This window comes from Tasmannia lanceolata, unplaced genomic scaffold (genome assembly GCF_043159265.1).
Source record: "Tasmannia lanceolata isolate RefF3 unplaced genomic scaffold, GAP_Taslan_0.1 ptg000018l, whole genome shotgun sequence".
NCBI classification, from domain to species: Eukaryota; Viridiplantae; Streptophyta; class Magnoliopsida; order Canellales; family Winteraceae; genus Tasmannia; species Tasmannia lanceolata.
In genome coordinates, this window is record NW_027518695.1 from 4,182,540 (window position 1) to 4,200,198 (window position 17,659).

Sequence of the window (17,659 nt, forward strand, 5' to 3'; positions counted from 1 at the left end):
TCTTTGCCGGCGCGTGCATCGCACGGGGTTTTTTACTAGTGTGTGTGTGTGTATATATATATATATATATATATTCTAAGAAAATTACAAACCAACTAGACTGAAATGTTTTCCCATGGAATATTTGTTTTTATAGATTTTTCCCATGATTTTGGGTTCTATATCCTAAAATTATTTCAAATTAACCTGATATACAAATGTGACATTAAGGCCGCTTTGAAAGCCATCAACTTATGCAGACACAAAACTTTTTATAACTATTATTAATGTATGAATTTATAAACGTATAGATTATATGCAAATAACTTTTAGGGGTATTCAAAAATGCCTGAAAGCTGGATGGAGAACTCAAATTAGATTTTGTTTGGAGTTGTTAGTTGAGGATTAGGTGAGTGGATGTACTACAACAGTTTGTTTCTGTCATTGTGATGTTGAACCATCTTAGGTTAAGAAAGTTGATGGGCACCCAATAATTTTTCCATTTTGTAAAATCAATTCTTTTATGCGAGAACGATTTTTCCAAAATTAAAATTATTAATTTCGAGCCAACTATTTTAGTTCAATGAGAAAAACCAACTTTTGCATGGTTTTGATTTTCTAATTGATGATAATTTCAGCTGGAACCTTAGGTCATATGTAATTTTCATAAATTTGAATTAGATGTTGAATATTCTTTGGAATTGCCGATTCATTATGTTAGACAAATTGTTTTTATTAAATTGTCATTTAAACAACTCAAATTCCTTGCAAAATATAAGATGTCGTCGAACTAGATATAATTTAGTTTTTTTTATTACCCGTAATTTTAACTTAGGTGTATGAAGTCAGGTGGTTTCTTGGTCCTTTGCTGGTACTTGTGGATTCACAGGCACATTAAAAGAGACACCATTTGCTACTCAAAGCACAAGAAGAAATGCTATTTGTACAGTGGTAGATCATGATATGCAGTGAGCAGAAGTCATGATAAAGAGTCATAATCTCATAAGAGAACATAAATCTTCATTCTTGTAAAATACTAGATTCCATCAAACTAGATATAATTTAGTTTTCTTTTAACTACCAGTGAATTTAATGTGCAAGAGGTGAGGTTGATTTCATAGTCCTCCACGGGTAATTGTGGATTCAAAGGCGCAAGATGAAAGACACCATTTGCTGCTCAAACAACAATAAGAAATGCTTTTTCATGCGAAGTAGTGATCAGGAAATGCAACAAGCAAAGCCCCCATTAAATTTCAATACACCCAGTTGTCACCTATTATAATTAAGCTGGGATTTTAGTGTTAGAGTTTTTCAAAATAAAATAATTTTTTGAAAAGGTTTTGAAATAAATTTGTTCTTTATATTGGAAAAGGGTGCTTTTTGAAAGAGGTGAAAGTGTTCTCGGAAGACTAAAAGTTTAGTCCCACAATTTAAAGTGAAAAGAGTGGAGAGGGGTCGATAAGTATCCCTCCTTTCTTCCCTCTTGTTTGAAAATTCAATGTTTTGTGTCCAAGAGGGCCGTGCAACACATTGTCCGCATGCGCGCAGCGTGTGCAGTCGGACCGTAGGGCACTAGTGGTGTTTTTTTATGAACTTTTTACTTCGCATACTATCCGGGCCACAGATTGGCGATCAATTGGGTGAATTTATCCAAGCAGTGAACCATTATCACAGAAACTGTTGGGGCGTGTGTGCGTGTCGCGGGGGGGGGGGGGGGGGGGGGGGATTTTATCCGTTCAAGGGGGGAATTTCATTTACCATATAGTAATAGATTACATAATGGGAGATGATAAATTCGCACCCCTGTAGGATTATCCGCACCCTTTTAACATGATTTGGCGTAAAAAAAAGTCAAAAAGGAGGGTAACGTGAATAGACTAGCGTTTTTTGACGTCAAATCGCGTTATAGGGGTGCGAATAATCCTACAGGTGGGTGGTAGTTTATCGTCTCCCAACATAAATCCAAACATACTCTAACCAATTGAGCTACAGAGAGAAGCTTGTTTGTACCAATACCCACTAACGGCACCGCCTTAAACCTTTTTCTTTGCCAACGTTGGGGCGTGGGGTGAGTGGGGTGGGCGAAGATTGTTTTTATCGTCAGGGGGGGGATATCATTTCCCACTGGCCAAATTATATGAATTCCTTTGATTGGAGTAGGTCCAAGATCTCCTCATTGGACCATTGGCCTCGCCAGCCTTCATGGATGAACGGTCCTAGACCCTCTCCACTCAGAAATCAAAGTCTCTAACCACCGTTGATTAACCTCAATTGTGCTGGTATGGCCCACGTGACTCGAAATAAAGAGAAACATGTGGCAAGGAAATTTTCAGCCAGGGTTAGTTAAAGAATGAGCTAAAAAGTACGCGGGGGTTGATAAATTCGCCCCCCTTCTACGATGTATTCACCTCATTTTACCCTCTCTGGCTCTCTCGTGCGGAAATGTAACGAGGAGAAAAATTTAGAGAAGGCGATTTTGGGAGCTCACTAGAATGAAAATCGGAATGTCTGTTTAACGTATGGTGGGACCCACCTTGTTTAACGTATGGTGGGACCCACCTTGTTCATTTAGAGAGACTGGACATACCGGTTGTTTCTCCGAAGCGGGTACAAGGGGGCGAATATATCGTTGCAGGGAGGGGCGAATTTATCATCCCCAAAGTAAAAACACAAATAGGGTATAGGGTTTATATATCTAAACCCCAAATTATCGTTCTCTCTTTTAGGCAAGGTAAGGAGAGAGAAAAAATAGAGGCAACAGCGGCGCTGAAATCCTGCCCTTCTCCTCCATCCTTTTGCCCTTTCAGACTCTAAAAATCTCTCAAAATTTTCAAAGATCTTTAGACTGTTCTCTGTTCTAATGGCAGAGAGCTTGATCTCCATCCCCGAAACAAAGAAACCCTTACAAGGGTTCTCTCTCTCTCTTCCCAACGGATCTTTATTTCCTAGAAGGATCGATTTTCATCTCGCTACAAAGCCTTTCTCTTCTTACACTAATAATGCCAGTGATGGTTTTCATTTGGAAACCCTAAACCCTACCTCGGATTCTAAGAGACCCGCTGTTACGAGCTCCGGCAATTTGTCGGGTCCGGTTAAGAGTCCGGACGGTGGTGGAGATGTCTTCGAACATGGGTTGGATTCTGAACTCAGTTTTAGAATCACGTTCCGGAGAATTGTGAGTGGTTTCTTGTGTTTTATTTGATTTTTAGAATCACTTTTCGTAGAATCGTGAGTGTTTTCTTCGGCTTGGTTTGGTTTTTTGGGTGCTGTTTTCTGATGGCTCTGTTGGGTTTTGATTGTTCTTATTGATTTATTATTATTATTATTATTATTATTATTATTGTTTTGTGTTTTTTACTGAGAATGATGTTGGGGTTTGTTCACTGTCCTAAATTTGATGTGCGTTTTGAGGTTTCCATGCGGAGGGTTTATTTTTAATTTGATTTGGGGTTTGTTCACTTTCCTAAATTTGATGTGCGTTTTGAGGTTTCCATGCCGAGGGTTTATGTTTAATTTGATTTGGGCCAGTGTTCCATTTTAGAAAGTTAGTTTTTGAAGTTTGGTTTCTTGAATACGATCCTGGTTTTGACTGTTTCTTGATACAGAGCATTTTGTTGGCCTTTTCTTCTCTTTATTAAACTCCAATAGGAATAGGTATCCTTTTACTATGTCAATTTTTTTTTGTGTTATTTATTTATTTAATGTACTTATATGGTGTCCGACAGTAATTTCTTGTGTTAGCCATCTTCATTATAGACTTTCTTTTGGTTTTATGACCTTTTTTCTGCAGATTATTTTGCTGGGTTTTGTATAATTCTTTTTTTATTCAGTTTGGCATTGGTTGCTTTTACTGTCGGGACATTTTATTTGGTTTTCGTTACTTCCATTGAGTTTGATTTGGGTTTTAGTTTTTGTCCCCATCAGTAAAGATATCAATTTGGTGTTTAACAGGGTGCTGGTCTGGCAAATCTTGGGAATACTTGCTTTCTCAACTCAGTTCTGCAATGCCTAACTTATACAGAGCCATTTGCTGCGTATTTGCAGAGTGGGAAGCATAAATCTTCTTGTGAGTATTTCTGTTGCTTTGTCTCTTTTCTTTGTTATAAAGGTGTTTGACACAATTTAGCATTGTTCTCACGATATGGAAGAAAACTGCTATTTTTCACTGTGCATACCAAAAATGAAAATTTTTCCTTACAGAACATAGTAAATGTACGCTATTCTTATTTGGTCTAATGATAAAATGGCATTTTTATTTATTTAATGGGAAATGGCATGGTTTAATATTCTTAATTGATTAGATGGTTTATTTTTTCTCACTTGATTTCTTCCTAATATAAGATATGTTTGTTAGTTTTTTTTTTTCAGTTATGTTTTGCTGGTGTTTATGTTTCTTTTGTATTCAATTATTCATGTCTCATGGTTGAAATTATCTTCCTTTGACTATTCAATCCTGTGGATTAGAACTACGCTTGCTTCTTTCACTCATTTCTGTAACTACTGCACATCTTTTGATTCCAACATGGAAATGTGTATCTAATTGGCAATTCCAAGACACTTCTATTTTTTTATATGAAAACATTGTGAAAGTAAGAGAAAAATAAACATGAAAGTCCTCCTTGTACTATAAGTCTATAACTACCAATCAAACCTTGCCGTGTTGTGCCACCGTTGAACTCTTTAGCTCTGTGACCCTCATAATATACCTCAGAAGTCAATGGCAAAAAGATGGTGTAGTTGATATGCATGAGTTATGCTATTCTAGCACGTAGTGTGGCTATTACTTCTAAATTTTTCAACTAAATGGTTGACAGAAAGAAACATGCCTTATGTTATTGCCGTTTTGAATCTACTTAAAAACAATAAGGCTTTGATGAGGATAACTTTCGTGGTTGCCAGTATCCATAACTCCCATAAAAAATTGAAGCCCATCAATCCATTTGTTGAGGCACCTATTTCCCCCATGGATATTTGGGTGCATGAACAACCTTCTCAGCTGGAACAGTTGGGCCAGAGGTGATGATTGATGCTTAGTTACTAGTTTCCAAAACATAATTAGGTGGGCAATTTGCTTCAAATTATAAGTGGTTGACAGCAGTACTAGTGGGGATGACTAGAGATGCAATACTACAAATTGATGAAGAGAGGCGCTGGGGAATCAGGATACGAGATAAATATGCCTATTCCAATATGTGGAGCTCTCATCACTCCCAGCAATGAGAGTGAGGATACTGCTGACCCTCATTCTGTTTCTTAGTAAAGGAATTATTTTTATGAGTACTTGTTAGGTGTCCAGTGCAGTCAAGACTGCAACTCTAGCATATAATTCCAGACCTTAAGAGTTTAGAGACTCTAGACTATTAATTTCCGCAATTAGTTATTCTAGATTGTTTAATTTTTTTTATCATTATCTATTAATCCCTTGATCCCCTGACGTAAGCAACTGAAACTGCCACATTTTTTTCCTTCTTTTGCATGTTTATGCTTTCCTTGCTCCACCCCCTCATACTCTCGACAAGTTTGGTCACATCCTTTGTTCTTGATGACCCGTGCATGTGACTTCAGTAATTGCTTAAGGTTTCACTCTAATTAGTTTCTTTCTTTTCCATGGTAGCATCTCAAATGGTTCTTAGATTTGCTTTATTATTGTAATCCAAACTCTGGAAGTGTTACTTCTTGTTCTTCTACATAACATTGCTGATTTGTCAAATCATGCCAAGTAAATATTACTTAGATTTTCCTTAGGGTCCAGTCTAATTAGTACCATTCTTTTCTGTGGTGGTATCTCAATTAGTTCCTAGATTTGCTCCATTAATTTAATCCAAACTCTGGAAGTGTTATTTCTTGTTATTGTATATAGTATTGATGATTTGTAAAATCATACTCATTGTTTAATTGAACTTGAATCCTAGCTCATTTCATGCGACTTGGTCACGAGTAAGCCTGGCTGGTGGAAGTTGAACTTGGATGGAATGCCATTAGTTGCATGATGTAGGAGTTGGAGCAGGTTTAGACTGTTTAGTAGGTGCAATGACAAGAAAGATTTGGTGCTAAAAAAGTTTATGAAGCGAGTGCCTAAGAGGAGGTTCAGAAGTAGGAACTAGAGTAAGATTCTAGAGTAAAAGTGCAGCTTGAATAAAATTTTGTTGCAACTAAAAGAATGATACATGCCAGCCTAGGATCTAGCTGTTGCGCCTAGTTCCTTGTCACTCATTATGGTTTAATTATATCATTCATCTCCGTAGACTAAAGAATACTACCTAATACCCAATGAAGCCATGGACAAAGGCGTGTGGAGAAGGTGGTTTTGTGAGAGGAAGCTGATATTCATACTCCCTTGTTTTGATATTGGAAGTTCTCTGTTTATTTTACACTTCTAATTTGATGTTACCATCCCCAACAAGTAATCAGCAGCCAATCCTAGAAGTTTAAAGTAAAGCGAGGGCTGGAAATAGCAAAACTAAGGAGCGCTTATATATCTCCCTCCGGGAAAATGTCAAACAGTAATTCCAAACCTACCAATCATATTAATTGAAGGAATTTTTGTGACACAACAATACCCATATCTTCAAGGGTAAATAGTAGCCATTCCAAAAAGCAAAAAACGGGTAAATCGTAAAAAACCTCACAATGATTATAGAATCACTAATATATCCTTATTTTCTTGAATAATGATACATTTTATGTAGAAAATGAGGGGAAGCGACCATGGTAGTCAATACAAGAATCAAAATGCAAAGGAACATGCAACGAAATCTAACAATGGATCAAGCATACACACTTTATGGGAATGAGATCTTCTTGGTCTGGGCTACCTCAATTTCATAGAGGTACTTAATGGACTATGATCCTGTCAATGATATTACTCAAGTGTTTCTCAATCCCCATGATGCAGTTCATTTCAAAGGTGTAGTCCTCCTTTTGGATCTACTTGTTAAGAAAACCAATCTTCACATCTTTGTGCAAAGGCCAATTCTTTGCAAGCCTATTAAAGCTTTAGACAGTCCTTAACCTAAAAGGCTAAAAGTTTTTGGTGCAAGGCAAATTTATATGTGTGTTACACTTTGGAACCTTGTAGTTGTGGTTTCTTCTTTCTCATGTTGGTGCTCATTTTCGACCCACCACGTAACATACCTTTGTCCAAGCCATTTCAAATGCCTTCTCTAATATGGTGGGTATCCTCTGGTTCACCAAGATATTGTGGATGCTCTCAACAAATGTAGCGTCATGAAGCATCATAGAGTAGAGGATGTTATATCAATTATGTCCGTAAAAAAACCCACCCCAAGTCTATCTTTCACTTTCACAGGGCTTGAGAAACATATATGATACCAACAAAAAAACCTTGAATTTAATACAGATCATGTGAGATTGATTGCCTTGGCTAGGGATTTAACTGGGATTTCCATCATTCAAGAATTTCTTCTCTACCACCATTATTAGTACAAAATCATCACAAAATCAATTATTTAATGGCACTTGGAGCGAATCTCATAATCATTCAAAAAAAAATGGGGCAATTTCATATTGGTTGAAAAGTAATCGAGAGGTTCATGTGAGCTTTTGCAAATTGTGATGTTAACTCACACTAATTAATGATGGTCGAGGCTTGCATTCCAGGCATGTCCTATTGTATGCTGGTTGGGTTCCAAACTGTATTGTGCATACGGACCGATGCGGAGGCTAACATATAGGAGCTTTAGCATCACCGTACGCCTCGTGGGCTAGGACTCCAAATTAGCCATGAGCATGTTGGGGTGTTTTGATCACTCTCGCAAGATGGACTTTCGGAATGTTCCATGGTGTAGGTTTGAGCCTTGGATGACCGAGCCTCCAGGCTTGGTGGATTGAGACATGGCGCGGTGCCTTGTACCTGGGTGGGCTTCAGATCTTCGAGCAGGATGTGCTACAGTCTTGTGCATAGTTTTAAAACTCCCCCCGTCATCGTGGATTTCCCTGAGTCGGACTTCCTTTTCCCTTTGTCGCATTCTGCGTTTTGCCACCGTGTTCCGTGTTTTGCCCTACAATGTCAATAAAAACTCCTTTGACTCTCCCGAGTTATGACCACTTTAACTGAGTACGCAGCTGCGTCCGCTCTGAGTCGACAAGGATTTTTCTTGGTCGCATTTTGACCCACATCTGCGTTTGTAAACACTGCTCTAGTGCATTGCCTCTCGGTGCTTTCATGTACCTTGAGCACCTGAACAAAAGAGCTGGGCAGAGCAGAGCCTGGCTAGATTTAGCCTTGCCTCCAGTTGGCTTTAGTTATTGTGCAGGACCTTCGTTCTTGCGATTGTTTTATGGAATGGGCCTATGCCTTCGACAATTGTGTCGCAAGACTTGGCAGGGTCATATGTGGCATGGGCATGCCATGCACTTGGATGGATTTGCACAGAGCTATCGGGCTTTGTTTTCGGTTGCTCGTGATGCATACAGATCACGAGAAGTGCGCTTTATGGTGCATGAAGAGGGCAAGCTTGTAGCGCAGGTGGGCTTGAGTGACTTTAGTTCCTGAGCTTTTGAGGAATGACAAGAGGTGTTAGGTGTGTAGGGTCTTCAAGGCCTTGCATTGGAGCGGGTTGGCCTTAACATACGGTATGCTTGGGCGCCACATCGGTTTATCTGCAGGGAAAAAGTGAAGACCCGTGGTATTGAATCTGAGTACTTGGCGGATCAAGTCGTAGCAAGACTTACCAGCTACCATGTGAGACATTCAGTCATCCGAATTGGTTGATGGCATGGGTTTGTGCACTGAACATCCGGGTTACAGGACTTACCAAGTTTCTAGATTCTTTTGGCAATGGATTTGTCTCACACTTGGATGGAAGCTTATACGAGGTTTGAGGTGATGCGGGACGAGCTATAGAAGGGAGTAGCATTCAAAGATTAAGCTCAAGTTTTAGTCTACTAGGGTTAGGAATAAGGTATGAGCAAAAGAAACAGGCTATGTGGGCTGTAGGGATCTGAATTTACTAGCAAGAGTAGTCTGTTGTCGTGGGGAATATGGGGAAAAAGGGTGAGTGAAAATTAGGGATTTGGATAAAAAAAATATGTAACTAGATTAGAAAAATATTTCTCCTAGGTTTAGGGTTGGTTTGGAGGGGTACAAATGTATATCGTAGAGGTGCAAACGTATGCCGAAGAGTTGCATGCAAATGTTTTGACAAGATTAAGGGATGCATGGTTTAGGATAAGATGAAATGGGTAAAAGAAGAAGAGAAATTAGGGTTTTGAGGTTTCAGCCAAGAAGAGGAATATTTCTGATTCCTAGGCAGATTGTTTTCGTGGAAGAAACCTAGAAAAGAGGAGAGAAAATAAGAGAAATATAGATTGCAAGTAATGAGGAAACAAGATACTGGCCGTTCGAAAAAAACAAGAAGCATGATACTTATCTCAAGGCACTATTCAAAAAAAAAATGATACTTATCTCAAGGCATTTTTCAAAAAGTTTTCTCCTTTGAATTTCACCAAAGATGCTTTTGCATCTCACCCAAGAAGAAGATGATTATGCTAGAATCTCGCTCGCAATCCCAAGGATTTGCGCCAAGGGATCTTTAGTCATCGCATCAAGGGGATTAAGGCATCACACCCTGAAGAATAGACACTACATCCACACAAGAGAGAAAAACTTCAATTCTTTATTCATTCCCATCACAACATAGCTTGAAAGAAAAATGCCCTAAGGCTACATATATAAGAAAAAAAAGAGAACGAGAAAGTTCTAAAGCCCTAAACCAAAACTAATACTTTTGGATTAAAATGCCCTCTAATAACTTAAAGATTCTCTCTCCATTTAAAATTTCTAATATACATATTTAGACCTATTTAAAATAGTCATAACCAAGGTTTTAAATTTCGGTTTCAGAGGTAATTTTGGGGGTAACCGAAACCGAAATTTTAGCCGAAATTCCGTAAAGGTGCACGAAATGGCGTTTTTTCGGCCGAAATTTCGGTAATTTTGGCTGAAATTCGGTAAAGGATTAAAAATTAATGAAATTTCGACAGAAATTTGGTAAATTTCGGAAATTTCGGTTTCGGAATGTTTCGATTTCGGTCCTCACTGAAATCCGAAATTTAAAACCTTGGTCATAACTCAAGGAGCTCAAGTGGTTTGGATGGGAAAAGACTTTACGGCTCTCTATGACTAAAAGGACTTAAATAATACTCTAAAAACTAAATGAAACTCTTTTAACATTAATGATGGGGGCCCAATCTACTTACCTCCTTGGTTTTTCATGGCACCTTGGATGGTCCCCATTATACACCTCCACTTGGAAAGAACTCAACTCTGTTGAGTGGAGAAATCTCATTCATCTTCCATGTAGCCTCCAACAATGGTTTATTTGTTTTTTTTAGAATTTCTACTATCTTGCATCATCATTTGAACCTAGCTCAAGTTAAATCGCAAGATTCGCATCTAAAAGAACATATCACCAATCTAGGAAGGTTCTCGATGGAGTCCCACCATCAAGCTAGATAAGAGTCACACTTCTCTAGAAGCAAAAGCTGAGAGTTACCGCCAAAACAAAAACAATGTTCATTCATATGAACATGCGTCATTCTTCGTGATTCCTTCTATAGAAATGTTGCAACATGTCAAGCCCAAGTTTTGCTCAGATACCATATTGATGTAGGACAATCTATGGAAGGGAATATCTTTCAAAGATTGAGCTCATGTTTTAGTCGACCAGGGTGAGGAATAAGGTATGAGGCAAAGGAAATAGGCTATGCAGGTTGTAAGGATTTGAATTTACTTGCAATATTAGATTGTTGTAGAAAATTAGGGTTTTGGATCCTAAAATGTGTGATTAAATTAGAAAAATATTTCTACTATGTTTAGGGTAGGCTTGGAGGGGGTACAAACGTATGCAAGAGATTTGGAGACGTATGCCGGGAAGTGGTATGTCGGCAAGGTGCATTGAAAGGTTTGGGTAGGAATAATGGATGCGTGTTTGGATGAGAGAATGAATATTCTTGGTTCCCAGGCATATTGTTTTTGTGGAAAAAATCAAGAAGAGAGAGAAAAGTAGAATATTGCCATTCAAATAAAAAGAAAAAGAAAATAGTAGAATATAGATTGGAAGTAATGGAGAAATAAGATACTTATCTTAAGGCATCCCACCAAGAGTTTTCCTTGGCATCTCGTCAAAGAAGACAAAGATTATGCTAAAATCACATTAGCTATCTTGAGGCTTTACACCAAGAAAACCATAGGCATCATGCCCAGGGGATCAAGGTATTACACACTGAAGAACAGACATCACATTCACAAAAGAAAAAAAAAACTTCAAATCTTTATTCATTCCATCACAGCATAGCATGAAAGAAAAATGACCTGACGCTACATATATATAAAAATGAAATCCTAAACTACAACCTTACACTTTTGGGCTAAAATATCCTTTAATAACTTAAAAGACTCCCCTCACTTAAAATTTTCGTTATATATGTATGGGGTCTATTTAAAACACTCGTAACTCCAAGAAATTAAGTGACTTTAATGGGAAAAGACTCTAACTACCCCTAGGGGCGGAGCCAGGAATTTGCTCTAGGGGGGGGAGACAATGGTTGTTATAGCATGTTGGGGCCCGCCGTTTTACACTTCATGTTTTGATAGGTTGGGTCCACCATCCCCCCAACCTATATATAAGATGGGGTCCACAATTTAGACCTCATGTTCTGATCTGGTGGGGCCCACTGTTTACACCTTATGTTCTGAAGGGTAGGGCCCACTATTGTACACCCATCCATAGCATGACCCAAGATTGTTAGTGGTTTAATAAATTCCAATCCCCAAAAAAGGATCCCATTTTACATTGAAAATCTCAATAATTCTAGTGTAGTCTAGTATTTTTCAAAAAAACTATGGACCCACTCCTTAGGATTATCCAAAGTCCAAACCGTTCATCTGTTGTGCCATAACATAAATTGGCTGTACCACGCAAATCATCTTCATAGGACGATCCTAACCCTCCAATCTATAGAGGTTTCTATAACGAGCAACCCCATTATAAATCGGAGGGTTAGGATAATCCTATGGAGATGATTTACAGGGTGCACATTGTGGCCCAACAAATGAACAGTTTGGATCATGCTATGAAGAGGGCCATCTTTTAATCAATTAAGGTGTTGATCCATTCAAGAGAGAGAGAGAGAGAGAGAGAGAGAGAGAGAAACATATCCACTCAAGATATTGAGTTACAAAAAAAATCCCAAATTGAGAGAGACAAAAATTCTGAATTTAAAGGCAGAGAGAGGATTTGGAAACGGATTGTTAAAAAATCCTAATTTAAAGGGGGAGAGAGAGAGAGAGAGGGCAACTTTACTGGATATAAATATAGCCTACCGAATCGGGAAACATTCCCCCCCCTGCGGGCTCCGCCACTGCTACCCCCTATGGCTTAAATAGACTCTAGTAATACTCTAAAAGCTTAAAAAAATATTTTAACAATTCTTTTGGGTAGTGCATTCCTCCACAAAAAATGACCCCTTCACAAAAAATTTCTTTTAACATTAACGACGAGCCATCTTCTTAACTCCTTGATTCTTTGTGTCATTTTGGATGACCCCCTATCATGAGGGGTTTGTATTTAGATGGTTCGCGATGCAGACTGCTCACAAGGATTGGGCTTAGAGTTATGCACGATAGAGGCAAGCGATAGAGGAGAAGGTAGCAGCACGAGAGTGCTCGAGGGTTCATAATTTGTGTGCATGCATATCAGGCAATGAGTGGGTTGGGCTCGTATATGGCCTTTACATGCTTTCACTGTAGTACTCTGTCCTTCACATGGTGAATATTGGGGTGCTGCATGAATTGTCTCCGATAAAAAAGTGAAGTCCCATCATAATTTTCTTGATAAATATGGCATTCTAGATTTCTTGCATCTATGAGGGTGAAAGTGTACTGGTGCTTTTTAATCTTTTGAATGATCTTGGCATTTAGTATTATTGTTATTTTACATTTCTTTTGTGCTTCCCATTAAATTTATAAAGTCAGTTTATATTGCAAGCTATTTCTTAGTATGCTTGGGTTTTAACTTTACCTCAATATTGATTTTTGAAGGTCACACTTCTGGATTTTGTGCGATGTGTGCCATTCAGAATCATGTCAGTAGTGCTCTACAATCAACTGGGAAGATACTATCACCTTCTCATCTCGTCAAGAACTTGCGATGTATCCTTACAATTTATATTTCAATTTTTGTTCCTAAAATTTCATTTATACAATAAATTTTTGTATTGTGATTCTTGATTACATGATAAGGCATATCTCGGAGTTTCCGCAATTGTAGACAGGAGGATGCACATGAGTACATGGTTAACTTACTGGAATCTATGCACAAATGCTGCTTACCGTATGGAGTGTCAAGTGAGTCCCCTAGTGCTTATGAGAAAAGCTTGGTCCACAAGATCTTTGGTGGCCGTCTCAGGAGTCAGGTAACCTTTTCCAGGTCCCATGTTAAAAATGCTAGGGACCCATGGATACCACCTCCTTAAAATCTAATTATTTGAGCATAAATTATCCGTGAGTCATCCAACATGCTGCAGGTGAAATGCATGCAATGTTCGTACTGTTCCAATACATTTGATCCTTTCTTGGATTTAAGTCTGGAGATAGTAAGGGCAGATTCATTGCGTAAGGCACTTGCCCATTTCACTGCCGCGGAGAAATTAGATGGAGGGGAGAGGCAGTATCGATGCCAGCGGTGTAAAGAGAAAGTTAAGGCTCTCAAACAGCTTACTGTTCACAAGGCCCCTTATGTCCTCACCATTCATCTCAAGCGGTTTGGTTCAGAGGTTCCTGGACAGAAAATTGATAAGAAAGTTGATTTTGGGACTAATTTGGATCTGAAGCCCTTTGTCAGTGATCCACATGTGAGTAGATTTCTTGTTAGATTTCCCATGCTGTCTTTCCTAGGAAAACTTCACTGTATTGTGTTAATACTTTCTCTTGTTTAGCAGGAAGGAGAGTGGAAATACACTCTTTATGGTGTTCTGGTTCATGCGGGCTGGACCACTCACTCTGGTCATTATTTCTGTTTTGTCCGCACATCAACTGGAATGTGGTATGCTCTCGATGATAAGCGGGTATGAATAGCTCATCTGCCCAGTATTTTCTCATTGTAGAAACCTAATTACCCAAAATCATTTTCTGTAAATCTTTGTGAAAGATTGCAATTCTGGATTTTGTTCCTTTTGAATGTCTGGGCGTTAAATCCTTAATAATTTATATGGGATGCATCTTGAGTTGATAGTCTGACAGTCTTGACAAAAACTGCAGGTTTCCCAAGTTAGTGAGAAGACTGTATTGGAACAGAAGGCATATATGCTGTTTTACGTCCGTGATAAAAGGATCTCTGCACCTAAGAAACCACTTGATGTTATTCGCAATAATGTGGTCACAAACACCGCGGAAAATAAAGAACTTGCTGTTTCTGCCTCGGGTTCAAAAGGAACATTTCAAAATGGCCAGACTGAGAGACGAAGTAGTGAATCTGTCGGAATTGCTTCGTCAAAAGACCACTTGTTGAAGGAAGAACCTCGCTTACACAAAAATGGTCACGCTTCGAAAGATTTGTCATTAGGGGATCATCTCTTAAAGGAGCCTTTGTTGAATGGCCCCCTATTGAGGAAACCTTCTGTTTCACAAGCTCCTAATACCTACCACCTGGCAGAAGGCCGGTCCCACTCAGTGCCGGTGAAAGAAAATGGTAATGGGACCACATCTTACCTAGATGATGCCACTGTTGCAACTGAAAGTGCCAAATCTTATCCTGAAAATTTGCATCATACCTGTAATGGTAATATTGAAGGAACCAGCAATGCTCCGAGGATTCAAGTTGCTGAACAAAAGGATTGCAATGGGTTCCAAGAACACCTACCTTTTGAGAAGCCTCTTACTGAAAATGTCAAGCATGAGGTAACTTGATGTTTCTTTCTCAGCTCTCCTTACATGCAATTTCCCTTTTAGCTGACATGCTTTTCCTCTCTCATCCCTCCAGAATGGTGTTGTGACCGAAAGTGGACAGAGCAACTCACCATGTAATAGGGTCAGCGTTCTGAATTCTGAGAAATTTGGGGCAGTAAAATTAACAAACCAATCAAGCCCTGAAAATGGTTGCATTCATCAGAAGTCTCTTGATAGAAATTGTGAGAAATGTAGAATTCATGGTCAGGTAACTGGGAATCCCTTTCTAACTCTACAATCTTGTTTGATTTATTGTAAAATCATTGTTACTTAGCTTGTTTGCTGTTTCTTGTTTTACACTTCCAGAATGGTTATAATATTAATGGGATGCGCCCAAGTGACCCGCCATGCCAGAAGTCCGGAGAAAATGATATCAATTCAGGGGAAATTGTATCAATGGGATCATCAATCCTATCAGGGGATGTGCGCTGTTGTGTTCAGAAGAAAAATCGTTATTCAACACATTCTGAAGCTAAAAGTCATGGTCACCACCATAGAATGACAAAGCCAAAGAAGTTCATGAAGTTTCCTGCCATAAAGAGCCTGCATATAGCCTCTAAGCGACTATTTCTTTCTTCCTTGAGTATACGGAAAAGGAAGAAACACAAGCGGAGCAAGCGACACAGCTCATGTATCAGTAATTTAACTGTAAATGATTTTATCGAGCCTACTATCTCTAGTGATCATGGGACATCTACATCCGAGAAGGCTAAGATGGTTGACCGTGGCTCGACTGACTCTCAAAGTCAAAGGTCCCATTCTGTTTCAAACAAAAGAAATGGCTATGGCAACACAAAGGAAACAAAAAAGGAGGTAAACAATTGCAATGGAGATTCAGTGAGTATTAAAGAGAGAGAACTCAGAGAGAGAAATGGTCACAGCCCTGGGGTGCCTTCAACTAGTGAAACCCAAGAAAAATGCTCGAGCTCAGAGGCAAAGCAGTGTGATGCAAGAAAGTCAGATGTTCAAGAGAAGACTATGTCCACTCAGAAAGGAATAATGAGTATGCTTATAAGGGGTTTAGAAGACAGAACTGGTAGGTGTACGTCTCCTTATTGTGCTCTTATACTATCTTTTTGTCTCCAATTGTACATTATTATATGTTGCTTTAAGTTGATTTGGTTCATTTGTATTATGTTGTTAATTTTAATGTGCAGTTGCACGTTGGGATGACATAGAATCACCATCAACCGAGATTCACATGTCCAATGGTTCAAGGAATTACAGCATTGGCTACGTCCCAGATGAATGGTAAGACATCCTTACTTCCTTTTTTGTTTAGTTTTATTTCTTTCCATCATCTCAAAGAATAAACTAATAAAACAGAGAAAAGGAAAACAACTAAACAGGGGGCAGGTATTGTTCAATACAGACATCCTACCTGGATAAACACTCTTAGCTAAAACCTTTTTTTTAGTGAGGGCAGAATTTATTGAAAAAACAGGAAACAATAAAAAGGAGACAGGGATTGCCCCACCTAGAAAAAATCATGCACGCCTGTGCCCGTTCAATCCTCCAAGGCACTAAACCATTCATTATATGTTAAGCATCTAAATAAAGAAATTTTTTTACTTTTCAGGGATGAAGAATATGACAAAGGGAAGAGAAAAAAGGTCAGGAAATCCAGCAGCGCCATTGATGGGCAAAATCTTTTCCAGGAAGTCGCGACAAAGAAAGCAAAAATGAAGAAGATGAAGAGAATCGACCAAGACAGCGCAGGAAATTTACCTTTCAGGATATGAAAGTCCAAGTATACCTGCATGTTTGTACTGGATGAGATCACCGATCGGCCATTTCGGAAGAACATGGTGGGAGTGATGATATTGATATTCATAAGCTATATGTTCTAGCATTGGCAATGCTTCGGGTGTGGGTAGATTTGTAACAGTGAGAGAGGTCCCAAAATAATGTAGTCTGTAAGTTTTTTGTTTTGTTTTGGGGTGTCTTGAGGAGGGACTTACCTGGACTCTATCAGTAGTAGTAGTTTGAATTCATGCATTTCAAGACTGTAGAACCTGAAGAGTGAAGATTGCTCCTTGGAAATTTTCCATATATTTATGAAATGTATTAAAGCCACGAACTTCAATTCACTTTTTTCCCGGGAAAATTCCTTCAATCCAAACAGGTATTTTTGAAGATGAGGACTGAGGAGTGCTTCATTTTAATCTTAGATTGTTTGTCGGATCAATGGTAATGGACCACCCATATGTGGGTCCCAAAAGCTAATCTGATAGTCTTGGCTATTACTCTTTTATTTTCTAACCATCCGTTTAACAAACACAAATTGGAGGATCAAAATCGTCGAATATGGGTGGGGTTCTGCTCCACGGCCAATCAATAACAAGGCCTAGAAGGTAAATGGTTTGGATCAATGAACAGGCCCACTATGCACTTAAATCGTATAACATATTTGGGTCCACAAACAACAATGGGCCCGTTCATTTGGATGATCTAAACCATTCATTTGTTGATTCCGGGGTTCATCAAAACCATTGTTTTTTAACTTATTACGCTTCCCATTTTATAGAATAAATTGATCGAAGGGTTAGGATTATCCGCTGGTGAGGATTTTTCAGACAGCCTCTCTAGGAGGGCAGGGGCACCAACAAACATCCAAATTAGATAGGCCCCCACTTTAATTGTTTCTCTCCTACATTACTAGCAATATTGAGGCGACCAACAAATGAACGGTTTAGATCATCCTAATAGGTG

General features: G+C 38.8%; 1 protein-coding gene across 2 annotated transcripts; it reads left to right on the forward strand.

Moving 5' to 3' along the window:
- The first annotated feature begins 2,688 nt into the window (after positions 1-2,688).
- On the forward strand, positions 2,689-17,083 carry UBP23 (ubiquitin-specific protease 23). Of its 2 annotated transcripts, none has more exons than XM_077361374.1 (11): positions 2,689-3,154; positions 3,931-4,045; positions 13,043-13,153; positions 13,244-13,416; positions 13,528-13,854; positions 13,939-14,067; positions 14,261-14,899; positions 14,982-15,155; positions 15,254-15,983; positions 16,105-16,198; positions 16,527-17,083. In XM_077361374.1, the coding sequence occupies exons 1-11, from the start codon at positions 2,840-2,842 to the stop codon at positions 16,687-16,689; spliced, it is 2,970 nt and encodes a 989-aa protein (XP_077217489.1). In that variant the 5' UTR covers positions 2,689-2,839; the 3' UTR covers positions 16,690-17,083. The 2 variants fall into 2 exon arrangements, with proteins under 2 accessions (XP_077217489.1, XP_077217490.1); XM_077361375.1 differs by having other exon boundaries at positions 13,942-14,067.
- Positions 17,084-17,659: the final 576 nt, after the last annotated feature.